The 15,184-nt window shown below is 40.4% G+C and overlaps 3 protein-coding genes across 3 annotated transcripts; 1 reads left to right on the forward strand and 2 right to left on the reverse strand.

Moving 5' to 3' along the window:
- Nucleotides 1–525: 525 nt before the first annotated feature.
- LOC110859212 (autophagy-related protein 2 homolog A) lies at nucleotides 526–10,255 on the reverse strand. The gene is made up of 34 exons (XM_022108097.2): nucleotides 9,747–10,255; nucleotides 9,498–9,669; nucleotides 9,237–9,401; nucleotides 9,060–9,162; nucleotides 8,525–8,974; nucleotides 8,293–8,447; nucleotides 8,015–8,200; nucleotides 7,510–7,943; nucleotides 7,173–7,409; nucleotides 6,988–7,073; nucleotides 6,732–6,915; nucleotides 6,558–6,658; nucleotides 6,300–6,478; nucleotides 6,085–6,238; nucleotides 5,886–6,010; nucleotides 5,605–5,789; nucleotides 5,345–5,495; nucleotides 5,084–5,253; nucleotides 4,794–4,981; nucleotides 4,422–4,710; nucleotides 3,744–4,331; nucleotides 3,533–3,634; nucleotides 3,310–3,455; nucleotides 3,101–3,227; nucleotides 2,896–3,024; nucleotides 2,710–2,827; nucleotides 2,425–2,637; nucleotides 2,127–2,367; nucleotides 1,862–2,014; nucleotides 1,726–1,784; nucleotides 1,588–1,650; nucleotides 1,402–1,509; nucleotides 1,068–1,264; nucleotides 526–968 (listed from the first exon to the last, which is right to left on the reverse strand). Exons 1-34 carry the CDS (start codon nucleotides 9,906–9,908, stop codon nucleotides 744–746), a joined length of 6,345 nt encoding a protein of 2,114 aa, XP_021963789.1. The 5' UTR covers nucleotides 9,909–10,255; the 3' UTR covers nucleotides 526–743.
- Nucleotides 10,256–11,007: 752 nt separating this feature from the next.
- LOC110859310 lies at nucleotides 11,008–11,899 on the forward strand. Its single transcript, XM_022108235.2, has 4 exons — nucleotides 11,008–11,205; nucleotides 11,309–11,421; nucleotides 11,499–11,645; nucleotides 11,714–11,899. The coding sequence occupies exons 1-4, from the start codon at nucleotides 11,097–11,099 to the stop codon at nucleotides 11,810–11,812; spliced, it is 468 nt and encodes a 155-aa protein (XP_021963927.1). The 5' UTR covers nucleotides 11,008–11,096; the 3' UTR covers nucleotides 11,813–11,899.
- Nucleotides 11,900–11,999: 100 nt separating this feature from the next.
- LOC110859309 lies at nucleotides 12,000–15,142 on the reverse strand. The gene is made up of 8 exons (XM_022108233.2): nucleotides 14,800–15,142; nucleotides 14,537–14,695; nucleotides 14,296–14,447; nucleotides 14,063–14,210; nucleotides 12,963–13,985; nucleotides 12,613–12,882; nucleotides 12,262–12,521; nucleotides 12,000–12,186 (listed from the first exon to the last, which is right to left on the reverse strand). The coding sequence occupies exons 1-8, from the start codon at nucleotides 15,004–15,006 to the stop codon at nucleotides 12,165–12,167; spliced, it is 2,241 nt and encodes a 746-aa protein (XP_021963925.1). The 5' UTR covers nucleotides 15,007–15,142; the 3' UTR covers nucleotides 12,000–12,164.
- Nucleotides 15,143–15,184: the final 42 nt, after the last annotated feature.

Below are 15,184 nucleotides of genomic sequence, written 5' to 3' on the forward strand. Positions count from 1 at the left end.
CTGGATCACCAAGAATGGGATAAAGTTTGGAGCAAAAGAATAACTTGACTTTCACTCACTTTCACCGATGAGACTTGTTCTTCTCCTCCTCCTTCTGGGGTGATAAGTTCGCCCATTGTGGGACACACTGCGATATTTTTATACGTATGCAGCTCCCCTATACTTTGAGTATGTATTTACTTATGTAGCAAGCAGTCGGCAAGGTTTCGAACGTACGTACGTACGGATGTAAGCTTGCGTGGGATAATGGATGGATGTATTTATGATGATGATGCCAAACACTGTGGTGTGTGATCTGGTCCCTCTTGTCGTAAATATAGAGATTGCACAACTCGGCGAGTTGTGGATGGGTGGCTTCTCATCACCATCCTCATTGGAGAGATGAGAAGAAAGCAAATGGATGTGAGTGACGGACTTTATGGGGTGTGACAGACTAAACTCAAATGTTCACAGGTAGTAGCCAGAGATCATTTTACAGCCAAAGCCTGCTCCAAGAGTTGAAGGAAAAGAAAACATTGTGAAAACTTTTGTTTGTGTTTACCGATATTTTATTGCGACCTTAAAATTCATAAATAAATAAGATGTACTAAATATTAAACAAGTATAGTTTTATTACAATTGCGATTGATTGATTGATTCACGTGTTCACGTACGTAGTCTTGATTGGGATCGAGGAGAATTACATAGTTGTTGCGCAACCTATAGGAAAAATAATGATGCGACGGTGTCAAAAGACTCGAATGCTACGTTTCTTTCCACTTTTCTTCATTTTCTTTCTTAAACTCTGGCTCCAACTGAGACCTGAATCCATCCAGGACGTTGGAAGTGGCTTCAGAGAGGAGAATAATGGGTCGAACAACAGTAGGTGGGATTTGTCGGAGAACTCCGCCAACTGCACCCGATATTCCCTTCTGCTCGTGTTCCTTACTTGCAACGCGAACTATGGTGTGTGCCGTGTCGCCCAGGCCCTGCATACAAAAAAATCAAGCGTATTAGAATGTGGTCTCCTCACTTTTTTCGGCAGCAATTCCATGTATAATTTCCTCTCTGTACTAGCATTAAAATACCTCTCGAACGACGTTGTATGCGTTTGTCATGCCCTCTCGAATATCGCCCGGTTGAGTGTACCGTTTCCTCCGTTTCGAAGAGGTTTGTCTCCTCTTCTGCTGCACGCTTGGACCTGGCGATACCATGTCATACGTGAATTCTGCTGCTCCTTGAATAGTCTGAATCAGCTTGTTCGTCAATTCCAAGGCGGCCATGGCTAGGTTAGGAAAATTAATTACAATTATTACAAGATAAATGTAAGGGTGATGATGATGATTATGGTATTTTTGTATATTGTTCAAAGTCAATCATCATACAATCCGAGTATAAACTGACCATGCTGATAAGATTTACCTGTCGAGGTGGAGAAGGCGTTGACTCCTCGTTGAAGTCCTTTCGCTATACGGCCATCTTTTTGATATTGCTCAATCGGAAGCCAGAACAAGTCGCGGACGCCTTGGACTGTTCGACAGACAAAGTGTCAAAGCATTATGAGACATGATCTAAATCGTGGTGGTACGTTTTCAAATGAATGCTTACACAGCTGAACAAAAGAATGTATGGGTCCCACGCCTCCAAGCAAGCTGGGTAGTTGGTTCTTCTCTAAATATATTGTTAGTTTTCATTAGTTTACGAAATTTCAACGTTTTAAACTTCTAAAGGGTATGATAAACTTACGAATATTTGTCCCCCACTCGTTGATAAGGAATGCAACCAAGCGATCAAATCCGAGAATTCTGTGTGGAGTAATGTAATCCAAATCGGTTTAAACCTATCGGACCATGTTTGATGGGATGAGAAAGGAAAAACATACCCGTGTCTGTGATAAATCTGCTTCAGCCGTATTTCGGAGCAGTTGAGTTGTGCCAGGCCCATGAGGAGCCCAGCTAGAGGACCGTGCGTCATATCAACACGTTTCCCACGATAGTCCAACCGAATTGGAACTTCGGGAGCAAATATTACTTGTCTATACACGCAAACATGAAATACATACAAACAAATAAATATGGGCTATATGATCGACATTTTTAAGACTTTGTAGATGTATAATTGCCATCAACATATTTGCTATGACTGACCGGAAGTAAATTGGGGTAGAGGATTTATTAGAATCGATGGAGGGATCTTTAGAACATGTTGAAACATTGTCATCCATGCCAAAGGGGTCTTCATTAAAGATGAGAAGATTGGATGAGGAGTCATCTTCCATGTTGACTGTCCCTGAAGCAGAGTCTCCAACCGTCATCACGGGAAGTGATTCGCAGGAAGGGGTGTGACTTGGCGGATTCGTAAATCGACCACCAGAAATGGAATCCTCATCTGAAAAAATAATTCTTCTTAAATTACTCTCTTCAATCTTCAAGAAGTAACACACACCTTCCGAATCGGATTTGACGTTAAGATCAGAAAAGTACTGATAGATGAAAAGCAACGCATCCTGATCAACATTGAGACGGAATGGAAGCAGAGATATTTTGAGGCAACATTCTTCAATGACCAATTGTGGATCGGGGCGAATATGAGCCGCTTTTATCATCACCATGTTGGCATGTGTCTGTCTCGGTCGGTTGGGTGTGGTGTAGAGATAGGCTGTGAACATTATAGAGTAAATTTCATTTAGGATTCGACATACGCGGTCCAACAGCGACACGTTTAGCTTACCAAGCTTGTTAAACTGGGAAGATCTTAATTTATCCAAAATTTCAACGCTATTTATCAAAATCACTTGACGCGACGCTTGCTCGGTCGTCTCGGGGTAGATTTCATGCACGAATTTTATCTGGAAACAGAAATTTTTAACCTATGTATAAAAAAAACAACGCCGTGGGAGGATGGCTAAAAATGTACCTTGTTCAAGTGAAGCTCGACGAGAGTATCGTGTCGTCGGCCTTTCCCACCCTGTTGTCTCCAAGAAGTGCAACCATCGGGCAGCTGCTTTCTCGGGTTTTTTGGACTTTCATATGCTTCCCAGGCGCTCTATAATAGTGTTGAAATGTACATGTCACGCAGATACATTCGTATGCACGACACGATAGGCAATGATTTAGTATACCTCGAATGCTTTCGTTTTAGAAAAGACTACGCCCGGATTCAGGGCGTCAATGGCCATATCAATTTCTGAAGGTTCGTAAAACATTTGATGAACATTCTGTTGCTCTTTCCAACTATCGCTGTACACGCTGAACACGAATGGTTGAAAATAAGTTTAGTCCAGAATCAGTTAATGTTACTTATATAGTTCCTTAGATTAATTTTTCATACGTTTCCGAGGATCCCCTTTCATCACTTTTTCCAGATGATTTTCTGGATGGCGTTAACCCGAAGTCCAGTCCGCCGTACAAGTGCCACACAATCGTCATTTCCTTAAGAGAGTATTTATCGACTGGGCTGGGGTAGTGTTTCGGAGCCTGAAGTTGTTCATTATGGACTTTTATATACTTGAATGTGTCTTGCTTATAAATATATTGTAAATTCCTGGTCAAACCTTCAGGGCATCCATTTTCCCTGCTGGTGGTGTGAAATAATTCTCAATAAGACGAATCGGTTCGTCTGTTAACACTCTGGCTTCTGGCTCTCCATTTTTGCGCTAAATAAGCAACCAATATTAAGTATAATAGTAAAAACTCTAACGGAGCATTGCACACTTGGTTAAACAAGCTTGGCTAATGGCTGGCAACACATTTATGAAATCTCACAATTATTCCAACTCCTGGATCATTTTCCAAAATGCAAAACTCCTCCTCGTCTTCATCGCTAGGCTGAATATCGATCGGGAGTCCGTTGGACGACTCCATGATAGGCATACTGGGCAGCGGAGTGCTTCTTGCAGAGTCGTCATTTTGATAAAAATCAGTATCCTTACATTGGAACACGTCACCAAAGTCAGGAGCGAAATGGAGGTCGTAGACGGGTCTGGGCTGTTGACTGACTTCACCTGCACCAAAATCTTTTCGATGATGGGGAGTACCAGAATTGGTTTTTGATGCTTTTTTGTTACGCCCGAAGTCAGCATCGAGCATGGCCTCGGCTACCAGGTCGTGCACATGCTCCAAGTGAGAGGCGGACATTTTCCTTTCCCCCAGTTCTGGAAGTTCCTCCGTGGTGATGAGAGCTGGTTCTGAAGAACTTTCCTTTATTGGGGAGCAAGACAGGTTTTGTCCTCCGCCTCCTAGGCTTCCTCCAGCCCCACTGTATAAACTGTCAGTGTCTCGTTGGGCTGCGGGGTCGAAGAGATCTCCTTTATGCGTGTAATACGTGAGCAAGTCCAGGAGGCCTTTGAAAGACTACATAAAAAATGACAAAATACAAATAAGTTGCCAGAAACAATCTGAAACACGAGTCTCATTGTCAGTTTGGCAGAGTTGTTCACTTACGTCGCTACAAGTTCGAATGTGAAGGGCATTGCTGGCAGCGGATAAATCGATTCTGGGAGCATTAGAGTTACGGTTGGAACAGAGGCGGAGGGAGAGTTCAAAATAGTCCATGTCCATCACTGACACGTAGTCGTCTCGGAGTGAGGATGGGTTGGGTTTAGCACTGATAAAGAATGCAGCATCTTCAGCCATGAATCGTAGCACGTTGGTGCTCGTTGCGGCAGCAATATTGCTGGAAATGGAGAACGTCTCCATTGTGAGGACGGATCGGAGTGGAATATGCAGTGGTCTAAAGAGATGGGTCGGACATGCAAGCAAATTTGAGTATGAAACACAAAGTTAAGTAAAAGACCAAAAATAGTCCATGAGTACCTGTAGTCGACCGCACAATTCCACAAGTGGAGATGCAACTCTGTAAGAACAACGGAGGGAGTGTAGCCAATGACTGGCATGTCGGTAACGTCGAAAAAGTCGGTCAGTTGTGAGAACCAGTTCCTATTGGGGAGATAGATTCTATGATCCAGAGTCCCTTCGCGGATTCCTGCGGCCACTTTAAACACCTGCATGATGAAGTTTTAGCATATTATTTACAAGACTAGTCCACCCACTATGCATGCATAAATATTTAGATACAAGTTAGGCAATGTGTGAATTGAACCCACCTTCAAATTTTTTGATGAATCACGGTCGATTTTGATTGCAACGGAGAGCATGTCAGAGCTGGAAGAATCGGAACAAGGTGGACTAGGCAGCATCCCTTCCTCGCTGGGATAAATGGTTTTTACTAACTCGGAGGTGACGCGTGGAGATGGATCTCCATTTCGAATACAATCTGCACAACCCAATTTTTGAACCTTAGTTTAATCATCAATTTCTACAAGGTAATATTTTCATGCATAGCTTTTACACATCATGTCTCTTACCAGAGTGGTGCAGTTCTGCCTTTTGAGCAATGATGCAAACAAAACCCAAGTTAGGATCTCCTTTATAACCAGAAACAAAGAACACGTTCCCTTGCTCCACTTTGAAAGACATTTGACCTTTTTGATCAGAAACGGGGTTTCCAAATACATCCTACAAAACCCCCAAAATATTCATATATTACATTGAACAGATAAACCTTCTCCTTGATTGATCCAGTCGGTTGGATTTTCTTGGGGAAAGTATATTTACAAATAAATACCTGAAGTGGAGTGTAGAAAGAGCTGATTCCTTTTCCGATGGAGAGACAGAGGGTAACTTCGCTCTGACCAGTTCTCAAAGGGGGAGGAGTTGAAGGCGTTCCTCCACCATGTCGCCCAGACTTGTTTGCATTTCCAGATGGAGTATAGAACGCGGTCGTGTCAGCTTCCTCATCAGAATCTGGATCTAAAATAATTAAATGCAAGGCTTACAAGATTACTGACATTTGATGTAGAACTAAACTATTGGTTTACTGAAAATTTTAAGAACAAGATTCCCTACCGAATCGAAGTGCAGACTTGCACATTGAAAATGCAGCTTGTGCGTGGGATCTAAAGTCATATCTGTCCGGTAGTGGGTGCTTTGTATTGCAGGAAGGTTCCCAAAGAAGCAAGTCGTTTCCAATCCTGTGTTTTGTTAGGATACACCAATTAGCATTTTGTGATGTCAACTGTAACACGAATTGAATAAATACAATTACCTATTGTAGATTTTCTCAAAAAAGTTTTTCGAAGGGAGCGATACTTCCACGAATCTAAAGTTGAGATCGATTTTATACATCACGTTTTTATTCGTGTTTTCAATAAACTCGCTCATTTCATTCCGATCTCCAGGAATCACGCTCTCGCTCGCCTCTAGAATTTTATCCATACGTTACATAAAGAATACAAAAAAAACCGATTGCGTGTTACGCACGAGTTGATTCGTTGTCATCTTCACAACTGGAAGTTTCATGAACGATACGCTTAGAACTGAATGGAGATGGCTTCCTTTTTGGCATTGTCATAAAATTCATAGTGTCCAGCGTGTCGTTCTCATCAGACTCTGTTTCCACCATGGCTGCTGTCACTCTTGGAGAGATCCATACCAAAACTCTGCAAATGAGACAATACCCAAAAATGTTGTTTAGTTAATAGTTATTGTTGCCCCATCCCAATGTTTGTAATTATGCACCTGGGCCAATCCAATCCCTGTGAGCGCATGGACATTCCATCAATTTCGGGATCATCAGCTAAAGCAGTTGCAAATAGGATAGGAATTTCCCCAGGTGCTTTCTATAACAAGCGCAATAGTTATCACGGAATACAGCAATCTTGATTCAACAATCAAGGTGTTACTCGTTCAAACCTTATAAAACAATTTGGCCTCGTGGCATTTAGTATCAAATTCTAGAACGTCATAGGAAGTAGCTACTGCAGTTGAGAAGTCTAATTCCTCCATTTGTATAGTGATAGAATCATCATGCAAGTTCCGGATCCAGTGCGGGATTCTGGTGTTGTCGTCAATCGGTCTCAAATCTGGAATGGGGAATCTATAGAGAAAATATGCAATACGATTAATCACATCTTAACCACATGGGAAATATGTAAGCTAACGAACGAACCTAAAGTCTAACGTGAAATTTGGACTTTTAACATTTATCCGGATCACACTTTGGCTTCTCGGAATAGGATGCGTGTTCACAAACAACTGCGACAACAACAACAACAACAATTTCAGTAGATAGACAACTTAGTGTGCAAATAGCATGCACAAATGAGCAATAATTTCAAACTACTAATCCCTCACCGGGTTCAGAAGATCCTTGGGTTTCATGTAATAATAAAGTGGAGAATTAATCAGCGAGTTGATTCGATCGACGATGGAAATGTCAAACTCTGCGCGACACTCATTTAACGAGAACTTTAAACTGGTCTTGCTTTTTCCTCCAATTTGGACACTTTTTCCTTTGCGGCTCTCTGTTTTAAACTCCATTTTTAAAGATTGGGTGCTCCCATGGTCGAAATTTCGAGGGAACGTCAGGACCTTTAAGCCAACGAGTCAAATGTTTAACATTAGTGAATATTTACATAAACGATTGCATTGCAGGCATTATAATAATATTCATATAGGAAAATTAGTCCACCTCAATACATTCCGGATTTGGTGTGCTCGTGGTGGGATGTGCCCCCTTATCTTTGAGCGACTCAATCAGTTCAAAATATCCCACGGCAAGTGTGCCAAACGTCTCCAAGGAGGATGATGTCGTACTTCGAACATTTCCCTTAATTTTTAATGGTGCACCAATAAGGCGATGATGACTCAGGTCGCAAGCGGCATTCATCTTCTCACGGACTTCGGCAATGTCCTTTTCTCCCTTAACCGCAGCCCCAAAGTAGTACAGCTGCTGGAAAAACTGCCTGGAAATCTGTTGCATTTTGACAAGACTATCCACTAGGATTGCATCAGACTTTGAAAGAGTTAAAATATCTTCGTGTAGAAGAAGGACTGACACCGATGCGAAAGAGATGGAAAATTTTGTCTTTTCCGAGCCACTCGATTGGGATGATGATGATACGCCTGTACATTTAACAGTATATAAAAAATGCTGGTATTGATTCAAAATTGTGCATAAAATATCAAACTCATACCATTTTGACTCGTGGAGTAATTGTAGGCAGATTTATAGGCCGAGATATTGAGACTGTCAGTCATGGATTGATGCATAGACGAGTTCAAAGAAGAATTAGACACGACAGACGCATTCATAAAGTTGGAGGTTGAGCTGTTATACATGTTACGACCCTTGAGGGGTTGAAACTCGTCGTCACTTTCATCTACATACATGATAACAGCGACATTAAATTAAAATTGATATATATGTTCGAATGTGTAAATCTATAAATAAAGATATACGAGAAATGTTTACCATAACCAACAGAAGACCATCCTTGATGTTGTGAGAGGCCAGTGAGCCCAATATTTTCTGGTTTGGCCCGCTCTTGAAGTTCCCTTTCAACACGTTTAAAATCGTAAGAGTCCATTGGTTTTTCACTGCAAGATCTTCGGTTGAAGGCACGTTCACTAGAATAAATATGTCCAAAACAATAAATAAATAAATAAATATTAAATAAACAGCGATAAATATTCCTCTTGACCACCTTGTATTTTCCGAAGGATCCACAATTTCGTTGATGAGGTCGTATAAAATATGGGCTTGAAGAGGAGTCAGTAATGCAATTAATGAGCCAAGGCTGCAATCTACAGAGACCTGTGGGCCAGCCATCGAGTCGTCTGTCTTGACCTGCAGCTTAATCTCATGGACACCTGAAAATTTTCCAATCTGGACAGTCGTTATTGGTTGTTCTGGTTTATCTTCTTGTTCGCCATCCTCACTCTCATTGTCGTCACCACTGTCTTTGCTCTTTGACATTGTTGAAGATGTAAAAAGTTGAGCCTCATCTTGATGTACAAAGTGCTGTTTCGAACTGAATATTTCCGTATGACACGTGAGCCCTTCTAGAGTGATTTTCTTTTGAGAGAAGGCAGACTCGTAAACATTTTCATCTGGTCGAGTAGTTTCGGTGGAGGAATCGTCGAAATATTCCCATCTGCAAGTTTAACAAAATACAATAGTAACAACAAGCTTGCTGGAATTTCAAGAATATTTGATTAATACTTGAAGAAAGAACTTACAAATTAATATGGAATTCTAGTGCAATTCCAACATCACTTCCACGTTGGCATTTTTCCAGCCTAATTATACTGTTGTGGAAGCTTATCTTGACACGAGAAAGGACTGTACAAAAATAAAGTTGGATGTTTGTGACCTATTTGCAATTGAGCCATGCTAAAAATCTCTCTTAACTTTACCTGCATCAATAGTTTTAGCACAATGTTCCAATCCAGACATTTCCTGACTACCTCCGCCCTCGTGGTCATCTTCGATATCCTCACTAATTTTGAGGCACTCTTCAGCCAACTGCATACTCGACGCCATGCTCGTAAACATTGAGTCTATCATGGAGCTTCCTGTTGCTTTAGGAATTTCAGAAATGCCAAGTTTATGTGTAAGCTTAGGTTTTTATGTGCATATAGTAGTAATTTTATTGAGGTGGGTGAATTTATATTTACCATTGTTGTCCGTCCTGCTTTTAGGTTGAAGTGTGATCCGCAACCCTTTGATCTTAATTTCGCAACTATCTTGCATAATATTTGACCACGGGACGGAGAAATTGATTTCCTCGAGAGATCCTTCCACAAACTCGATAGGAAGGTTATGTTGCTCTGCCAAACCATTCAAGGCCTATAAAAAAAGAAAGGTCCCCGATTATAGTATTGCACAAACAATAACTTGACCAAAATGAACCTTCGCTCTCTTACCTCGCAATCCAAGTTAACGTCCTTCACGGAGCCAGTTCCATTGTACAAGTCCACCGTCAGCTGGTCCACGGTGACCTTTTCGCGCAGGTACTGGCCCAAATAACGATGAAGGAGGTATCGACAAGCACCCTTTTGAAACTTTCCAATGAGGAGCGACCACATCTTGGGGTTTTCTCTGTAATCGTCGTTAGTGGTGTCAGTCAGGTCGTCAGGTCAGGAAAGGTCGTCGTCAGCAATAAGTGATGTGAAGAATAGTCAACGTGAATGACGAGGAAAGTAAATGTCGTTTCCTTATTTTTTCTTAGTCTTCATATTTTCTACGCGTTTTCTAAACTATGAACATTTAGGAATTTCTAAAAATTAGTCAGTCAATAAAACATACGGACTACAGTGACTGCAGTGCTATAATTATTTTGCTGGTTAATGTTTCCTTTAATTCCTGATGCTGCGAAAGATGTGACTAACAAAACAACGACGTTGTTGTTTGTGATTTACAGTTGTTCTACACACTTGGCATCATCAGCTGGTATAAAATCCACACAAAGAAGGACATGGCACAAACTGCGACTTCATTTCACTGCGTGTGGAAGCACGTCAACGAACAAAGAACTTTGCAACATGTTGGATAGCGTCCATTAAATAGTGGATGAAATAGTTCACTGCTTCTATTGCATCCATCCTAACAATTCAAACATCAATACGACTTCGGAATTTATTTTAGGACACATAATAAATATCTGTTGATGAGAAAGCTTATCATGCAATGCAATGTCGTATGCTTCCATGCATAAATAAATTAATTTGAATATTATTTCTACTTATTTAGTCATATTTAAAAAAAATAAAACTGGGCAGAAAATGTTTCACCCGAATTAACAGAGGTCATGTGTGATAATCATATTATTGCCCGTCATCAGAACAGATAAAAACAGTAAAAATATTTATTAAAAATAGTATGAAAAGACATCATCATGTTGCGCATGAATTACTTTAATTAAATAATTGGATTTTATAGCGTGATGCTCTTGTCCAGACCCAACTCAATTATTATGTCAAGCAGTTTCAAATATCGGTGATATCGGTGACATATAATAGGTGACAACGATGATGTAATTAATTAATTGATTGATAACGTATTGACGACGTGATCGGATCATAAAATTGGGTATATATGCATGTCTGCTGTGATGCAATAACTTGTTGATAATGACTTTTAGCCCCACTTATGTATGGTTTAATCAGATAAGCTCATATATAAAACCGTTCTATCGTGGTGACCACTTCACTCGAATCTTCATTCCAGTTCCCCTTCACGAACAATAGTTTTCAAAAACTGAATTGAACTTCAAAATGTTATCAAAATTACAAACTGTGGTGGCGTTTATTGCCGCAATGGTTGTCGCCTCTTCCGGAAAGCCAGTCACTATTCAGGGCGTTGTTTCTGGAGCAATTAGCTGCGGTAATTCATTTAATAACATCTATTAAAATAATACTTGAAGTACGCATTAATTAATCCATTGTAAGGTCGGCAGCGATGTTTAAATGTATCTTATTTTGCTCAGGTGGTTCTTCTGGTTTCGTTTCAATGGAGCTTACCGATTGCACTGCCGCCCCGTGCAACGTTTCTACTGGAACGACATATGAAATTGGAATCTCGTTTTTGTCCCAAGAAACGGTATTCAAACTGATATTTTAAAATGATGTAAGTATTCATAGCTAATCTGGATTTTCAACACATGTGAACAATCGAAGACTTCGAACGTTAATTGGCTGCTCTATTTGTACTATCCAAACGGAGGGGTGAACCGAATTGCTGATAAGACGGCTGAGGGGAGCATTGTGGATGGAATTCAGTATCGGGTTGCAGACAACTTTGTCATCCCAGACAGATTCAACGGGGTGAGAATCGAGTGATTCGTAAAAATGCTAGTAAACATGCAAAAATTAAAGAGATTTTTTGCCTGCAGATCGACGGAGAATTATCCGTCATGCTGATGAATGGAGAGACCGGGTCAAGAGTAACCTGTGGGATTTTCCCAGTGGTGATTGCACCCAACGCAAGTTAGGTTTACATGATAATAATTAAAGATCACTGCTAAATGACTTAAACCTACAAGTAATACAAGGATTAAAGGATGTCAACAAAAATGATAGCATTGCATTTGATTTACCTGCACAATTTACCATTCTCATTCTCTACGGCCACATTATATAAAAATTATTTGTTGATGAAAGTGATACACCCATCAAGGCTTACTGTGTAAACACTTTGTATTTATTCATCACCCTTGATTCAATCAGGCTGATTGATAGCGCAACTTAAAAAATCAACTATTCATCAGAAAAAATTTATCGAGTATTTTAGTCAAGTAAAACTTAATATTCCAAATTTATTGACCCATGATTTACGTTGAGAGATCAGTCTTCTTCATCCGACGATCTAAAAAAAACATGAAATTCCAAATAAATACCCACGGTTTTCGCAGTATTAATACTATACATGAGCATCACTGACCCTCGGAAGAAATCGATCGGCGTCAGTCTCACGAAGCAGTGTTCAATCGAAATCTGATCAATGGATTCAGATTCCACTTCTTCTTGCTGCTGTAATCCAGCGTTATTTGAGGCGATCACAGCGTGGATTAATTGGTCCGGCCCCCTACTAACGTTGCTGGACGGTCCTTCTGCTTCCACCACATCGCCTCGTATCTGCAACTCTAATCCTTGTGAATGAAATTTTTTCTTACTCTTAGGATCAATTTTCCTTTTCTTGATCTAGGATTTAGTAAAGTAAATTATTATCGCATTAATTATTTAATAATCTTGGTGAATTGCATATGGTTAATATTCGATAAATCGTCTTTACCTTAGGCGCTCGTAAATCATGGAATTTGTGTGCTGGATTAGGAAGTAGATTATGATCTACGTCGGACCACAGGGGTTGTGTGTGGGGTGTTGGGGATGGCTGTCCCTGGATGATTGCTCCTATTTGACCAACAGGCAAAGAGGTACGAAAAAGTGGCTGCGTCGCAGCAGTAAATTGAGCAGGGTCCGGGATACCAGCGAAGGGGTCCTCAAGTTGTTGTGCACTCCCTTCAGGAGACGGTGGTGAAGAGTCCCCTTCTTTAATTAAAAACTACACCAAAAAAGGACACAGTAAATGATTATTCAAAATCAGATTCAGTAATTTGACGACCTAGTTTGTATCGTATGTACCTGAACGTGACGATCCACGGGCGAACTTGGAGAAGAATCAAGTTCGAGCACCGTGAAGGTTGACCCAGCAGTAACTTTGTCAACCGAGTGACTACATTCAGGCGTATGGTCATTCTCAACACCGTCAATCCCATCAGAAATATTACACTGGCCGGATAATGGCTCCACTGGGACCTCTAGAATTTTGGACAAACCTTGTCCATTGGTTGGTTGACTTGAAGGATGCAATAATTCCAGGTGTTGAGATTGCGAAGAAAATCGCTGGCTACTAAAATCTGAATGAAGATTATGATCGATGATAACTTCAATCTCTTGATTCTCATTCTGGAAATTAAGATTCAAGTGCAAGTTATCATTTTGAGAACCAAGTCGCTGACTGGCGAGATCCGAATGTGAGTTATCATTTTGAGAACTAAGTCGTTGACTGATAACATCAGAGTAATTCAGATTTTGTGATGGAAGCCTCTCGCTCAAAATGTCCGCTTGTTCAATATCATTTTGGTGTATCGAACTTTGTAAATTTTCAAAGGAATTGTCACTGACAAAAGGTCGACTTTCTGGGTGGTCAATTTCCTCGTTTCGTCTCTCGTTGACGTTGACGTCTGCTACCTCGTCATCAGAATCGTTTCTGCCTCTTTCGTCTTCAGATGTCTCTGGGCTGCTTAGGACAAAATTCTCGTTTCCTCCGGTAACTATTTCTTGTTCTTCGTTGTCTTCCTCTTCTTGTTGTTCCTGGTTGCTGTCACCCTCCATGTCATCAATGTCTTGTCGCTGATTTTGCTCATCTGCTCGCAAATTATTTTGATGTACATCCATCTCCTCGTCACTTTGGGTAAATTCAGAATTTGGTGGACTATCTTCATCAAGCTCCAAATCCTCTAATGGAATGTGAATTTCTGCGAAGGGCTTATTCGTGCTGAAAATAAAGCATTGGTCATTCTGGCCACGCTTTAGAATGATTTGGCCAAGATATTCTTTGGGAAGTTTTGAACGAAAAGCTTCTTTGTCGATGGATTGAGAGTCCTAATAATCAAAGGCCACCAAGATTTATTATAAAAAATAGCAATTACTTAAAATTTCCAAACATAAAATGAGTTAACCTCCATTCGAAACAAGAAAATCTTTTGCGATTTGTAATTTTTGGAATGATTTAGTCCATAATTAAATATCTTGTTTCCTTTGACAGAACTACAAGGTAAAGTCGTGGCTCCAGTGATGACGAGAAGATCGTCCGTCTTTACGAATGTCCTAGATTTAAGTAAGTTTAGTTATTTAGGAGATGAATATAGAGAACAATTACTTGAACGTCAAGAATGGCTATAAAAAAACTAACTGTATGCATTGAGCTAAATCTCCCATTACTTCAAAGCGACGACGTGTTTTGCATTGGTTAGTATTTGTCGCGACAGGCCAGTCTTGGGTGTCTAACATTACATTATTCTCGGGACCAGGGCAGACTTTCTTTTTAATTTTGTTCACGCGAACCTGAAAACAGTCAAGATAATGCAAACCAAAATTAACGCTAATTAAACAAACGTTTAATAATCAAGACATAATAAATAATGGTTTTTTACACAAATAAGCTTATCAACAGGTTCCAACAAGTCTTCCTCATAGTCCCCGGCCAACACGGTCTTTCCTGCAAGCAGTTCCCCAATTACGAAAGGTGTAAATAATATGTGACCTTTTTGCTCATGTTTCCGCAATGCCTGCAGAACGCAGCCGCTCTTGATCTGGTAGTTGAAAGTAGAAAATAAATAGAGAAAGTCAGAAATAAATATACAATTGCAAATTGAAATGTGCAGAAATCCATTAAATTAATAATTTAAAATTATACCCAATAGAAGCTCCAAATCGAATTAACTGGTCTGTCCGCGTTTGCAACCTGGGCAGGATTTCTGCTATTCCCGTTATTGTTCAGTTCTTTGTAAAGGTTGTCCAACGAATGACAAACATAAGAGTGAACGTTGTCATTGTCCCGACCCTCGGCCGTTGCGACCCACCGTTCCGGAGTTGTCGGTTCAGAATCTCCATTCATGCACATATTTACTTTATGGTCAGGCCAGATTATGTGTCACCGTCCTATGAAATATGAAGTGAATTCGTGAATTATAAAACCATCAATGATGGTCCATCATGCTAAATTATTTCACTGGTTTCTTTCGCTCTTTGTGGGAAAGTTGGCGGCTGCGATTTTGAGACTTTGATCGTGTGAAACATGA

Source organism: Folsomia candida, unplaced genomic scaffold (genome assembly GCF_002217175.1).
Source record: "Folsomia candida strain VU population unplaced genomic scaffold, ASM221717v1 Fcan01_Sc025, whole genome shotgun sequence".
Taxonomy (NCBI): domain Eukaryota; kingdom Metazoa; phylum Arthropoda; class Collembola; order Entomobryomorpha; family Isotomidae; genus Folsomia; species Folsomia candida.